The 16139-nt window shown below is 37.6% G+C and overlaps 1 protein-coding gene across 3 annotated transcripts in view; it reads right to left on the bottom strand.

Annotated features, from left to right (window-relative positions):
• SENP5 (SUMO1/sentrin specific peptidase 5) overlaps positions 1 to 16139 on the bottom strand; it is a 48625-nt gene that overhangs the window by 11159 nt on the left and 21327 nt on the right. For all 3 annotated transcript variants that reach the window (XM_013963585.2, XM_005675076.3, XM_013963575.2), the window contains exons 3-6: positions 11592 to 11697; positions 11298 to 11436; positions 10996 to 11043; positions 4862 to 4939 (exon numbers count right to left, since the gene is read on the bottom strand). In XM_013963585.2, the coding sequence (XP_013819039.1) occupies positions 4862 to 4939; positions 10996 to 11043; positions 11298 to 11436; positions 11592 to 11697 (371 nt within the window). The remainder of the gene's footprint in view (positions 1 to 4861; positions 4940 to 10995; positions 11044 to 11297; positions 11437 to 11591; positions 11698 to 16139) is intronic.

Genomic DNA, 16139 nt, shown 5'->3' with positions numbered 1-16139 from the left:
TTCGATCCCTGGGTCAGGAAGATACCCTAGAGAAGGGAATGGCAACCCACTCCAGTATTCTTGCCAGAGAATCCCGTGGACAGAGGAGCCTGGAAGGCTACAGTCCATGGGGTTGCAAAGAGTCAGACACAGACATGACTGAGCAACTAACACTTTCAATTCCCTGTAAGAGGATTATACAGAACTACCTATTGCCATGTGGCTTCACTGCCCCTCCCAGGGGGAGAAACGTAGTCACATGCTTTGCTTTAACCTATGCATGGTAAAGAGAAGTGAATTTATGTCATGACCAAGCTGAAGCTTCAAGAACCATCATGTAGCTCTAAGACTGACATGTCTCAAGATTAGGTGCTGCTCCTTCAGTCTGAATCTCATTAATGGGATAAAGATGAAAAAACATAGCACCATCTCTTAGATACATAGAAAGCATTTGATAAAACTTAACATCTATCTATGATTAAAAGCTGTTAGCAAACCACAAATAGGAGGTATCTTCCTTAACTTGATAAAGAGTATCTATAGATCATTTATGAAAATCTCATAGAATCTACAAAAATCTCCTAGAATCAGTGAGTGAGTTTGACAAGTCACAGGATACAAGGTCAATATAGAGAAATCAACTGTATTTCTCTATACTAACTGCAAATAATTGAAATGTAACATTTTAAAAATTCTGTTTATAGCAGTTTCAGAAATACCTGATACATTTAGGTGCAAGATCTGTACACTAAGATTTAAAAAATATTGCTGAAAAAAATTAAAGATACAAATCAATGGAAAATATACCATGTTTATAGACTGAAAGACAATACTGTTAAGGCCTCCATTCTCTCCAAATGAACGTACAGATTAAACACAATGCCAATATAACCCAGCAAGTTTTTTAAAAGTAGAGATTGACAAACTGATTCTGAAATTTCGACAAGAATGCAAAAGGACCTAGAATTGCCAAAGCTATCTGAAAAAGAAGGCTAAACATGGCCATTTACACCCTTTTTAAGACAAACTGTAAAGACAGTGATCAAGACAGTGTGGTATTAGAATAAGAACAAAGAGATCAGTGCAAAAGAACAAAGTCCAGAAATAGACCCACACATATATGGTCAATTAACTTTCTCCAAAGATGCCAAAGCAATTAAAATGGGAAAGAGAAGTCGTTTCAGGAAATGCCACTGAAACAACTGGATATATATCAGTTCAGTCGCTTAGTCGTGTCTGACTCTTTGCGACCCCAAACTGCAGCACGCCAGGCCTCCCTGTCTATCACCAACTCCCGGAGTCCACCCAAACCCATGTCCATTGAGTTGGTGATGCCATCCAACCATATGAGGGGGAAAAAAAACCTTGATCCCTACCTTATGATTACACAAAAACTGAGATGCACCAGAGATGTAAATATAAAACCTAAAACTATAAAACTGTTAGAAGAAAATATATGAGGCAAATATTTCTTAGACTGGATATAGAAAGCAAGACTATAAAAGAAAAGAGTATGGTAAATTAGATTTCATAAAAATAAAAGTCTCTATTCATCAAAATGCATGTTAAAGAAATAAGGAGAAAAGTTAGAGACTGACTGAGACAAAACAATAAAAAATATAGATTTGACAGAAGACTTATATCCAGAACTCAAGGACTTCTTTATAATACTTTTCATTCTTATCATTCACTCATTTTTTTTATTGAGTTGGTGAGGTTGTTTCTTACTGATGTGTAGAAGCACTTATATATTTAAAAAATAGTTCTTTGATATTTGATATAAATATACATTTGATATCAAATATTTGACATAAACATCAAATATTTTTCCCAGTTTACTATTTATCTTTTTATATAGTTGAATTAATTCATTTTTCTTTTATATCATCAGAGTTTTAAGTTGTACACAGAATGGACTCGGCTGCTTTGAGATAAATTTTTTAAAATTCTGCTGTGGATTTCTTTGTACTTTCATTGTTTCACTATTTGTTGCATTCCAAATTCTTGGTTGCTCCATAATTTTTCTTAATGTAATCAAACTCAATACTTAGTTCTTCTATTTTTCCTTTTTTCTTTAATAATAATAGCATTTATGACTTTTTTTTTTCAAAAGAGATTTCATTTTATTCCATAGCGGCTGCTAAGATTGTGTTCCCTTTTCTGTCCTTTACTATATAATCTATTTTCTTTTAGACCCAAGGGTTATATCAATATGTATATTTGTAAACATTTTAAAGATTTTTTTAGATACCTGTTATTATTTATTTTTAATTTGATTAAACTCTGGTTAAGGAATAGTATATGTAATAATTTTGGCCAAGTACATGACCAATTTTTACAAATGTTTCTTGGATATAAGAATAAGTGTATATTCTCTTTTTTGAGGGGTATAAAGATCTGTTAAACCAAAAACACTGGTTGTATTTTTTATATATGATCTTATTTTTTATCTGCTAGATTTGTCTAACTATGAAAGAGGTCTCTCAATATCACTATTTACCAAAGTCTCCTTGCTTTTGTAATCACGGTCGTATCTCCTATATACTAAAATTTCATCACAGTGTACTTTTCACCCTAAGTTCTACTTCATCTGCTGTTAATACTACTGTTCCTCCCGTTGCTTGCCACCGCCACTCCTTTCTTTTGGTTTGCATTTGCCTAGTACCTGTCACTTGACTTTCAAGCTTTTTCATATTATCTTATGTTTGTTTCTTATACACACATATAGTTGGATTTTCTGATTTAATCCAATCTGAGAGGGTCCACGGGATTGAACAATTTAATTTATTATATTTAATGAAATGACACTGAATTATACTTGGCTTTATTTCTTCAATTTCATGTCATTTATTATTCAGAAAAATTTCCATGCTATTTACAAGACATACCTTGTTTTACTGTACTGTGCAGATACTGCATATTTTACGAATTAAAGATTTATGGCAACCCTGCATAGATAAAGCCTATTGGCACCATTTTTCCAGCATTTGTTTACTTCATGTCTCTTTGCCACATTCTGGTAATTCTTGCAATATTTCAAATTTTTTCATTATTATTATATTCATTATAGTTATTCATGATCAGTGATCTTTGATATTATTGCTCTAACTCACTCAGGCTCAGGGGATGGTTAGCAATTTATTTTTTTAAGCAAAAAGGTACTTTTAATTAAGGTATGCACATTATTTTTTTATCCATGATACTATTGCAAACATAAGGGACTACTGTGTAAACATAAGTTTTATACACACTGGGAAAACAAAAAATCTGGTGACTCACTTTTTTGCAATATTCACTTTATTGCCGTGGTCTGGAACCAAACCAACAATACCTTCAAGATATACCTGTCTAACCTTTCTCTACTCCATACTACACATGATCATCTTTCCTCAGCTCTGTAACTTCTCCTGGTTAAGTAGTATCCTCTTATATGGATGTATATATATATCTTTATTTATATGTGTTTTGTATTTACTTTTATTTATTTATTTGGCTGCACCAGGTCTTAGTTGTGGCACTTGCAATCTCTGTTGCAGCATGTGGGATGGATCTAGCTCCCTGACGGGGATCAAACCCTGCACTGGGAGCCCAGAGTCTTAGCCACTGGATCACCAAGGAAGTGTCGGACGTATCTTTTTCATTTGACCAATCCCCTACTAATTAGCCGTCCTCAATTTTTCTAATATAAACATCACCACAGCCCATCTAGTGGCACAAGTTACATGCTCAGAAGTCATCTTTCACAATTCCTCTTCTTCATCCCTCATAACCTACTCATCACCAAGTCCTGTTAATTTACTTCCTAGGTCACACTCGTATTTGTGAACAACTCCCATCTCTTCTACTATTGTAATTTAAAGTACAGTTAATCTGCAGTAGCCTCCTACTCACATCAACTTTGCTCCCACATTCATCCATCTTCAGTGCCACTAGAGCAAAATACAAATTGCATGTTGTCACCTAAAACCCTTCAACAGATTCTTACACATTTAGGATAAAACTTAAAACGCAGACCACAAGGCCCTGCATCTCTGAATCAGATTCACTTCATGCCACTCTCATCTTTGGTCTTTGCAATCCAGCTATTCTTTCTTCTCCCATGCTTCTACCAGCATAAGATAAAAATGATGACCACTTAATGTGTGTTTATCATGTGCTTACTGATTTACATGCATTCTCATTTAATTCTCACAAGATAAATAAAACTGACATTCCCATTTTTTAAATGATAAAACTAAAGCTTAAGGGAATTAAGTAATTTGCCTAAGGTCTTACAACTATTTAAGTGGCTGAACCAGGATGTGAACCCAGGTCTAAATCCTGAGTTCATTATTTCCCCAGATGTGCACTCTTCAATTTAGTTTATCTTGGCACTACTGATGATGCCTTGCACAAAAAACCTACCTAGCAATGTTCAATCAGCTGTTTGTACTTTGCAAAAATAATTTACACCCACAATTACGTAAGCCTTAATATCAAAAATAGAACATAAATAGGCTTTTAAAAAAGTGTTTCTGATATAGTCAATGAATAAAGAGAGAAATTAAGATTGGAAAGAACAATAGGGATTGCTTTATCATTTTGTTTTTATAAATAAGCAATCTGAAGCCCAAATTAATCTTATCTAAGTTGCACAGCCAGCTAATAATAGTGTCAGAACCTTTAACTTCCAATCCAGTGCTTTCTGTTATAGCAGATTCCAGTCAACTGGATAGACTGAGAAATTTTACTAGTGTCTTGTCTTTCAAACAAAAAGATTTAAAAGAAATAATAAAAAGCAACTTTAAGTCAATGGGCCTGTTTCTACTATGTATCATATTGGCAGTAAAGATAGCTTCATCTGCATTTCAAATTTAGAATAAAAAAGAAATAAAGCAAATACCTTTTTAGTCCATCTTTTTACTCCATTATATCCTTTGGTAACCAGCTGTCTATGAAAAAAGCTGTTGAAGAAATGAACCTGGAAAGACATCAAATACAAGCACTCAAGATTATATTAGGCTGTGTCAGGACTTAAGTTCACAACAAAAGGGAAATTTAAAAATCCCTGAATGTAAGACAGACAAAAAAATGAGGAAAAGTTTTTGTTAAAAATAATGACAAAAACATACATTACAGCAGTTCACAAAAGACTATTTCAAATTTTCATTAGAATGACCTTACAGATGTGGTATCTTATCAGAACTGGACTGGGGCAGTAAACAGATGACCTGAATCCAATCAAGTAAAGAAACAATCTGATAAATCTTGTCAAATCAGGTGATAAAGTTGAAAAAGCCTATGAAAGAAAAAGGTAACAGTTACCTTGAACTCAAGGGATGGGAAGTACAAAACTAATTCCATTTGAGGAATGTAGATTTGTAGACTCCTATAGTCATCTCTTCAAAAAATTAGAGATACCAAGGGAACATTTCATGCAAAGATGGGCTTGATAAAGGACAGAAATGGTATGGACCTAACAAGCAGAAGATATTAAGAAGAGGTGGCACGAATACACAGAAAAACTGTACAAAAAAGATCTTCACGATCCAGATAATCACTATGCTGTGATCACTCACCTAGAGCCAGACATCCTGGAATGTGAAGTCAAGTGGGCCTTAGAAAGCATCACTACGAACAAAGCTAGTGGAGGTGATGGAATTCCAGTAGAGCTATTTCAAATCCTGAAAGATCATGCTGTGAAAGTGCTGCATTCAATATGCCAGCAAATTTGGAAAACTCAGCAGTGGCCACAGGACTGGAAAAGGTCAGTTTTCATTCCAATCCCAAAAAAAGGCAATGCCAAACAATGCTCAAACTACTGCACAATTGCACTCATCTCACACACTAGTAAAGTAATGCCCCAAATTCTCCAAGCCAGGCTTCAGCAATATGTGAACCATGGACTTCCAGATGTTCAAGCTGGTTTTAGAAAAGGCAGAGGAACCAGAGATCAAATTGCCAACATCCGCTGGATCATGGAAAAAGCAAGAGAGTTCCAGAAAAACATCTATTTCTGCTTTATTGATTATGCCAAACCCTTTGACTGTGTGGATCACAATCAACTGTGGAAAATTCTGAAAGAGATGGGAATACCAGACCACCTAACCTGCCTCTTGAGAAATCTGTATGCAGGTCAGGAAGCAACAGTTAGAACTGGACATGGAACAAAAGACTGGTTCCAAATAGGAAAAGGAGTACGTCAAGGCTGTATACTGTCACCCTGCTTATTTAACTTATATGCGGAGTACATCATGAGAAATGCTGGGCTGGAAGAAGCACAAGCTGGCATCAAGACTGCTGGGAGAAATATCAGTAACCTCAGATATGCAGATGACACCACCCTTATGGCAGAAAGTGAAGAGGAGCTAAAAAGCCTCTTGATGAAAGTGAAAGAGGAGAGTGAAAAAGTTGGCTTAAAGCTCAACATTCAGAAAATGAAGATCATGGCATCTGGTCCCATCACTTCATGGGAAATAGATGGGGAAACAGTGGAAAAGTGTCAGACTTTATTTTTGGGGACTCCAAAATCACTGCAGATGGTGGCTGCAGCCATGAAATTGAAAGATACTTACTCCTTGGAAGGAAAGTTATGACCAACCTAGACAGCATATTCAAAAGCAGAGACATTACTTTGCCAACAAAGGTCCATCTAGTCAAGGCTATGGTTTTTCCAGTGGTCATGTATGGATGTGAGAGTTGGACCGTGAAGAAAGCTGAGCGCCGAAGAATTGATGCTTTTGAACTGTGGTGTTGGAGAAGACTCTTGAGAGTCCCTTGGACTGCAAGGAGATCCAACCAGTCCATCCTAAAGTCGATCAGCCCTGGTTGTTCATTTGAAGGACTGATACTGAAGCTGAAACTCCAATACTTTGGCCACCTCATGCGAAGAGTTGACTCATTGGAAAAGACTCTGATGCTGGGAGGGATTGGGGGCAGGAGGAGAAGGGGACGACAGAGAATGAGATGGCTGGATAGCATCACTGACTCGACAGACATGAGTTTGGGTGAACTCCGGGAGTTGGTGATGGACAGGGAGGCCTGGCGTAATGCAATTCATGGGGTCACAGAGTTGGACATCACTGAGCAACTGAACTGAACTGATAGTAATGCAAGTGACAGTGGCTTAGTCCTGTCCATGTCTTTGCGACCCCATGGACTGTCCATGGAATTCTGTAGGCCCGAATACTGGAGTGGGTAGCCTGCCCTTCTCTAGGGGATCTTCCCGACCCAGGAACTGAACCGGGGTCTCCTGCATTGCAGGCGGATTCTTTACCCACTGGGCTATCAGGGAAGCCTAATAGTAACTATAAAAAGGTCACTGCTAACACTGAAAAAAATTACTCTAGTCACATGGCACATCATGTTCTGCATCCTTGGCCTTTTCAAAATTCTGGCTTATAAATGAGTATCAGCTCACCAGAGACAGTAAACATACTATGGTATTCAAGTGTTTACTCAGTAACTTTGACTCACTTGAGATGAAAAGCTGAGGTTCTCAGGATATGGCCATCAAACCAGCAGTGTAAGTATCATCTAGAAACTTGTTAAAATACAAATTCTCAGGCCCCACTAAAGACTTAATAAAGCAGAAACTATGAGAGTGGGCTCAGCAATCTGGTATCTGAGGATTCTAATGCACATTTGTTTTGAGAACCAGGGAGCTTTAGGTATCCACAAAAATGCTTATAGTAGCCATCTCTAGGCAGTGATTCTCAAACTTCTGACTGCATCAGAAACTGAAGGGCTGATTAAAACAGATTGCTAGGACCCACTCTCCAGTTTCTGACTTACCAGAAATTTTGGATGGATCCAAAAATTTGCATGTCTAGTAAATCCTCACATGATGCTGATGCTGCTGGTTTGGGGACCATACTTTGAAAACCACTTTCAGTTAGTTCAGTCACTCTGCTGTGTCCGACTCTTTGCAACCCCAGGGACTGCAGCACGCCAGGCTTCCCTGTCCATCACCAGCTCCTGGAGCTTGCTCAAACTCATGTCCATCAAGTCGGTGATGCCATCCAACATCTCATCCTCTGTCGTCCCTTTCTCTTCCTGCCTTCAATCTTTCCCAGCATCAGGGTCTTTTCCAATGAGTCAGTTCTTCACATCAGATGGCCAAAGTATTGGAGTTTTAGCTTCAGCATCAGTCCTTCCAATGAATATTCAGCACTGATTTCCTTTATGATGGACTGGTTTGATCTCCTTGAAATCCAAGGGACTCTCAAGAATCTTCTCCAACACCACAGTTCAAAAGCATCAATTCTTTGGCACTCAGCTTTCATTACGGTCCAACTCTCACATCCATATATGACTACTGGAAAAACCATAGCTTTGACTAGATGGACCTTTGTTGGCAAAGTAATGTCTCTGCTTTTTAATATGCTATATAGGTTGGTCATAGCTTTTCTTCCAAGGAGCAAGTGTGTTTTAATTTTATGGCTGCAGTCACCATCTGCAGTGATTTTGGAACCACCCCAAAATAAAGTCTGTCACTGTTTCCATTGTTTCCCCATCTATTTGCCATGAAGTGATGGGTCTGGATGCCATGATCTTCCTTTTTTGAATGTTGAGTTTTAAGTCAACTTTTTCACTATCCTCTTTCACTTTCATCAAGAGGCTCTTTAGTTCTTCTTCACTTTCTGCCATAAGGGTGGTGTCATCTGCATATCTGAGGTTATTGATATTCTTCGGGCAATCTTGATTCTAGCTTGTGCTTCATCCAGCCCGGCATTTTGCATGATCTACTCTGCTCTCTAATGTAAATAAGCAGGGTGACAGTATACAGCCTTGACGTACTCCTTTCCTGATTTGGAACCAGTCTGTTGTTCCATGTCCGGTTCTGACTGATGCTTCTTGACCTGCATACACATTTCTTAGGAGGCAAGTAAGGTGGTCTGGTATTCTCATCCCTTTAAGAATTTCCCATAGTTTATTGTGATCCACACAGTCAAAGGCTTTGGCATAGTCAATAAAGCAGAAATAGACGTTTTTCTGGAATTGTCTTGCTTTTCGATCATCCAGCGGATGTTGGCAATTTGATTTCTGGTTCTTCTGCCTTTTCCAAATCCAGCTTGAATGTCTGGAAGTTAACATACTGTTGAAGCCTGGCTTGGATAATTTTGGGCATTACTTTGCTAGCATGTGAGATGAGTGCAATTGTGCACAACAAAGAATTGAACATTCTTTGGCACTGCCCTTTTTTGGCAATTGCCCTTTTTTGAGATTGAAATGAAAGCTGACCTTTTCCACTGCTGAGTTTTCCAAATTTGCTGGCATATTGACTGCAGCACTTTCACAGCATCATCTTTTAGGATTTGAAATTGAAGTTCAGCTGGAATTCCATCACCTCCACTAGCTTAGTTGTAGTGGTGCTTCCTAAGGCCCACTTGACTTCCCATTCCAGGATGTCTGGCTCAAGGTGAGTGATCACACCATCGTGGTTATCTGGGTCGTGAAGATCTTTTTTGTGTCATTCTGTGTATTCTTGCCACCTCTTAATATCTTCTGCAGGTCCATACCATTTCTGTCCTTTATTGTGCCCATCTTTGCATGAAACATTCCCTTGGTATCTCTGATTTTCTTGAAGAGATCTCTAGTTTTTCCCATTCTATTTTTTTCCACTATTTCTTTGCACTGATCTCTGAGGAAGGCTTTCTTATCTCTCTTTGGAGAGAGAGTTGGAACTCTGCATTCAACTCTTTGGAACTCTGCATTCAACTCTTTGGAACTCTGCATTCAAATGGGTATGTCTTTCTTCTTCTCCTTTGCCTTTAGCTTCTCTTCTTTTTTCAGCTATTTGTAAGGCCTCCTCAGACAGCCATTTTGCCTTTTTGCATTTCTTTTTCTTGGGGATGGTCTTGATCACTGCCTCCTGTACAATGTCATAAACCTCTGTCCATAGTTCTTCAGGCACTCTATCAGATCTAATCCTTTGAATCTGTTTGTTACTTCCACTGTATAATCATTAAGGGATTTGATTTAGGTCATACCTGAATGGTCTAGTGGTTTTCCCTACTTTCCTCAAAAATGTACATTTCTAGTAAATTCCCACGTGATGCTGATGCTGCTGGTTTGGCGACCATACTTTGAGAACCACTTTCAGTTGTGTCTTTTTTATACCGTGAAGGTTTAGAATTAAATGTAGTGGTAATAAAGGGAAACTATAGTTTTGAAATGAATACTTTTATGTTAAAAATCATCTGTATGTTTAGATTTACACTTTGATTAAGAGAATTTGACAAAATAGAGAATCTGACAGATTAGCTTCATGATTACAATTTAAAATGTTTAATCAATTTTTTATTTTAAGTGGAAAGTTATGACATTTTGTCTCTATCAATAAAGTGTTGGAATCTGAGATTCCTTACATTTACCTGTTTAAATGATTAGACTTATGAAAGTTTATAAAGTACTTAAAAAGGTTTTGCTTTATTGGAAAGGTTTTGCTTATTGAAATTAATGGCTACCAATCAGGTAATCAGTATTCAGAAACAAAATATATTAAATTAAAAAAATAGCTTTTTGATATGTAACTAAGCTCTTAAGGGAATTTTAGAGTTTAATGGGGGTTAGTTTGTATTTAAACTGAGTATCAAAGATTAATCCAAGAAAAGTGAAGATGAACACACTTTACTACATTTTTAAAGAGAATAAGACATTAAGTTAAAAAAATTATTTAAGTTAAATTTAAATGCTTAAAGCGAACAGTCCTTTTTGTGCATGTGAAAAAAAAAAAGCCTCCCTAAGTTATCAAAAATACACCCACTCTGAAATAAATAAGCAGGAAAACACTGGCATGACTTTATGTTCACATGATTTTATAGAACTTATGCCCAATTCTAGCACATGATCAAGACAAACATCTTTTAAAAAATCTAAGAAATATCAAATAATTGCATACAATTTTTTTTAAAAGAAAAAGCTTTTTTTAATATAAATTTATTTAATTGGAGGTTAATTACTTTACAATATTGTATTGGCTTTCTTTCTTTAATACATAGGACCCTCTCTCCTGTAGAAAAAGTTTTCACTTACTTTGTCTGGGACTGCATCCATTATCAGCTCACCATACATATTTATGACCTATAAAAAGTCAATATAAAACCCATTAACCCCACATACAATTCAGAACATCCACTCAGAAGGAATAACATAGCTACTGCTAATAGTAATCAAACCTTTCTAATACCGGGTGAGTGAACAGTCACTATAGTAAGGAATGAAGAATACTTGATTCCAAAAGATAATTGTGAGGCCAGCCCAGAGGTTGCATTTTACACTTCACTGTCCAACATCCTCTGCAACTTTTCTATGGTGAGAATATACAGTACACTCACCTGGTCATTCAGCCAATTCTGACCATCCAGGGTTGCTAGATCATCCATATCCAGCATGTGCTTATTATAGAAGATGCGGAAGTTGCATTTTTGATGTCTGGCCCGATAGTTTGTTATTTCCCTATTGATAAATGGTTTTCTGAAACAGAAATATTTTGAAAGTAAAACAACAACAAAAGTTTAACTCAGTTTATTGTTAAGTATCAGGTTTTTTTTTTTTTTTAAATCAAGAGAAAAGTCCTATAAGCCAATAATTTTCTTTTCAAGGGCTTAACTTAAGTGTTATTGACAAACCTATTAGAAAAGTCTTCATTAAAGACATCTTTTAATCTTCCAAGGACATCTTTTTCACTGAGTGGGACCAAACTGCCATACTTCTTCATAACCTCATCTAGGAATCCTTAAATAAAGGAAGAAAGAAAAGTTAAGATGGAAACAGCCGTTTTCAGCAAAGTCACTGTCCTGATACTTAACCTATACCCAACATATAACATATGTTTAAATTACATTACTAAATGTATTATACTAAAAAGAAATCTTTTAAAAGATAAGGTATCATTTCACTTTGGATTGCTAGAAAGAGAATAGCTAGCTGAAATTAAAGATTGACATTTTTCAGTAGCTTAGCCTTGGGGAAGAAGTCTATCTCCTAAAGGTAAAATCTAAACGGTTTAATCACCTGGTTAAATGTGTCTATCACATTTGGTAACTGAAGAAATTATCTTTTTAAAATTTACAATTAGAGGGAATTGTTGAGATCACTGTCAGTTGTATTTACTATTGATAAAGGTATGAAATTTCACATCTCAACAGAGGACGAATTCTAAGATATTTTTAATATCATACAATTTGATAGCTATTATACAAGCTGAAATCAAGATTTCCAGGAGAAATATCAATAACCTCAGATATGCAGATGATACCACCCTTATGGCAGAAAGTGAAGAGGAACTAAAAGCCTCTTGATGAAAGTGAAAGAAGAGAGTGAAAAAGTTGGCTTAAAGCTCAACATTCAGAAAACGAAGATCATGGCATCTGGTCCCATCACTTCATGGGAAATAGATAGGGAAACAGTGGAAACGGTGTCAGACTTTATTTTTTTGGGCTCCAAAATCACTGCAGATGGTGGCTGCAGCCATGAAATTAAAAGACGCTACTCCTTGGAAGCAAAGTTATGACCAACCTAGACGGCATATTCAAAAGCAGAGACATTACTTTGCCAACAAAGGGCTGTCTAGTCAAGGCTATGGTTTTTCCAGTGGTCATGTATGGATGTGAGAGTTGGACTGTGAAGAAAGATGAGCCCAAAGAATCGATGCTTTTGAACTGTGGTGTTGGAGAAGACTCTTGCGAGTTCCTTGGACTGCAAGGAGATCCAACAAGTCCATCCTAAGGGAGTTCAGTCCTGGGTGTTTATTGGAAGGACTGATGCTAAAGCTGAAACTCCAATACTTTGGCCACCTCATGCAAAGAGTTGACTCATTGGAAAAGACCCTGATGCTGCGAGGGATGAGGGCAGGAGGAGAAGGGGACGACAGAGGATGAGATGGCTGGATGGCATCACCGACTTGACAGATATGAGTTTGAGTAAACTCCGGGAGTTGGTGATGGACAGGGAAGCCTGGTGTGGTGAGGTCGCAAAGAGTTGGACACGACTGAGCGACTGAGCTGAACTGAATACTTATGATACTGCATAACCCTATGAGGTGAACTTAACTGGATAATAGCTGGTGAGGCACGTTTTAAAAGAGGAAACAATTAAAGGATGACTTAGCCAGAATACAGGCTAGTCTTTACATCAATTTAAGTAACATGTATATGCATTTTAATGGCTCCCAAGAGGATCCACTGAAGAAATATACCTAAAGATATCCTAGGAATTAAAACCAGGATACTAAGTAACTTCAAAGAAGCTGAGAGAAGGCTTAGAGGCTCACAGAAGAGAGATATGACTTAGGCTATTCATTGATGCTGAGCGGGGAAGAGCAACACTCTGCTAACCATCAGTCTGACAGTTAAGTCCACTGTGTGTAGACAGAAAAAATGAGGACTGTAAGTCACTTATTTTCCTCTTTCTGACTTCAAGAAGGGCCTCTGTTAAGCATCAATATAAAATGGACAGGAATGATCACAACAAAGTCTGTTCTAGGCAGGGAGTGTTTTGTACGCGGCAGGAGCAGACAAAGGTGTGGAAAATTTACTTTCCTCCTTTTACTCTCCCACCAGAGGCTCCCAATTTGAAAGGCTTAAGACAAGAGTATAGTAAGAAAAGTTGCTTGCCTATGTCTGGTTCTGGTCTAGGATTTAGCCACACAGAAGAGAGAGGGAGTTCTGTGTTCCAGTTTAGTCAGAGGAGGAAATGAAAATTTGGAGCTTCTAAACTAGGAATTCATTCAGCCTTAAGTTTGCCAATAAGATCTAGTAGGCACCATTCATATAAGCTGTGTGCTGTGCTGTCGTATCCGACTGTCTGCAACCCTATGGACTGCAGCCTGCCCAGCTTCTCTGTCCATGGGAATTCTCTAGGCAAAAATACTGGAATGGGTTGCCATCCCCTCCTCCAGGGGATCTTCCCGACCCAGGGATTAAATGGGATCAAACCCAGGTCTCCCGCTTTACAGGTGGGTTCTTTACCAACTGAGCTACCAGAGAAGCCTGGTAAGTTTGCCTATTGAACTGCATTCCATAATCATGCAGAAAAGATGAATTAACAAACAGCATTAGAAATACAAACTAAGTCTCTTATTCACAGCTGAAATTCATTTTGGTCTAAAGAATGCAGTAGGAATCCATTTTTTTCTAAACAGCTACATGTAAAAATAACACAATAGTCTAGAAAACAGGATTGAATATTTTCATAAACTTGAAATGGGAAAAAGCTCTGAGTACTTTTTCTAGTATATGACTGTAAACATTTTAAAATAATGTGGCAGCCACCTCATAATTCCTTTAGAATTTTTATGCCCTTCTGAAGATGTATATCTTAAAAACGTAAGTAGCAAACTATATTCATTCTTCTTGAAGCTGCTTTTTTACATTCAACACATTAATTTTTTTCCTAAGTTAATTCAAAACAATCTGCTGCTGCTGCTGCTGCTAAGTCGCTTCAGTTGTGTCTGACTCTGTGCGACCCCACAGACGGCAGCCCAACAGGCTCCCCCGTCCCTGGGATTATCCAGGCAAGAACACTGGAATGGGTTGCCATTTCCTTCTCCAATGCATGAAAGTGGAAAGTGAAAGTAAGTCGCTTAGTCGTGTCCAACTCTTCGCGACCCCATGGACTGCAGCCTACCAGGCTCCTCCATCCATGGGATTTTCCAGGCAAGAGTACTAGAGTGGGGTGCCATCGCCTTCTCAAAACAATCAGTAGTCCATTAAATTGATTTGCCATATTTTAACCAATTCTCTACTGACAACCATTTAAGTTCTTACTTTTTAGCTGTCTAAATAATGTTACAATTAAAGCCTTCAATATATCCTCATTCTAGTGTTTTCTTAGAACACAGTTGCTAAAATTTAAATTTCTGGGTCAAAGGACAAGTGTACCTAAACTTTTCAAATTTTCACTTACAAATTTTCTTATCTGTACTTATGAGATTTTAATGTTTATGAAATCAAACCAGTATATATATTTTTTTATTGCTTCTGAGTTTTCTATCATGCTTTAAAATATCTTTTTATTGTTAGACTGGGCTTCCTTGGTGTCTCAGTGGTAAAGAATCTGCCTACCAATGCAGGAGATGCAGATTTGATCTGGTTGTGAAGATCCTCTGAAGAAGGAAATGACAAACCACTCTGGTATTCTTGCCTAAGCAATCCCATGGACAGAGGAGCCTAATGGGCTACAGTCTATGGGGTTGCAAAGAGCTGGACACAACGACTAAACAACAGGCTTTCAGTACTTGCTGAGATGCCATGATTTTTCTCTTTTAGTCTGTTAAAATAAGTATAGGTCACTAAATGTGTAAAAACTATAAAACTGTAAAAACTCCTATATCCTCACGTTATGCTACAGTTTAAGTCTAGGATACATTCAATTTATCAACTTTTTTTTGGAAGTGCTCCATCTATATTTGTAAGTTAATTGATTGTTGTTCAGTCACTCAGTCACGTCCAATTCTTTGCAATCCCATGGACTGCAGTATGCTAGGCTTCCTTGCCCTTCACCAACTCCCGGAGCTTGCTCAAACTCATGTCCATCAAGTTGGTAATGCCATCCAACCATCTCGTCCTCTGTTGTCCCCTTCTCCTCCTGCCTTCAATCTTTCCCAGCATCAGGCTCTTTTCAAATGAAGAGCATCAGCTCTTCGCATTAGGGGGCCAAAGTATTGGAGTTTCAGCTTTGGCATCAGTCCTTCCAATGAATTTTCAGGACTGATTTCCTTTAGGATTTGACCAGTTAGATCTCCTTGAAGTCAAGGGAGTCTCAAGAGTCTTCTCCAACACCACAGTTCAAAAGCATCAATTCTTTGGTGCTCAGCCTTCTTTATGGTCCAACTCTCACATCGATACATGACTACTGGAAAAACCAAGGCTTTGACTAGATGGACCATTTTTGGCAAAGTAACGTCTCTGTTTTTTAAGACACCATCTAGGTCTGTCATAGCTTTTCTTCCAAGGATAAGGCTTCTTTTAATTTTATGACTGCAGTCACCATCTGCAGTGATTTTAGAGCCCCAAAATAAAGTCTGTCACTGTTTCCATTGTTTCCCCATCTATTTGCCATGAAGTGATGGGACCAGATGCCATGATCTTTGTCTTTTGAATACTGAGTTTTAAGTCAAGTTTTTCACTCTCATCTTTCACCTTAATCAAGAGGCTCTTTAGTCCCTCTTAACTTTC

This window comes from Capra hircus, chromosome 1, assembly GCF_001704415.2.
Source record: "Capra hircus breed San Clemente chromosome 1, ASM170441v1, whole genome shotgun sequence".
NCBI classification, from domain to species: Eukaryota; Metazoa; Chordata; class Mammalia; order Artiodactyla; family Bovidae; genus Capra; species Capra hircus.
This window is presented reverse-complemented; position numbering and strand designations above follow the sequence as displayed.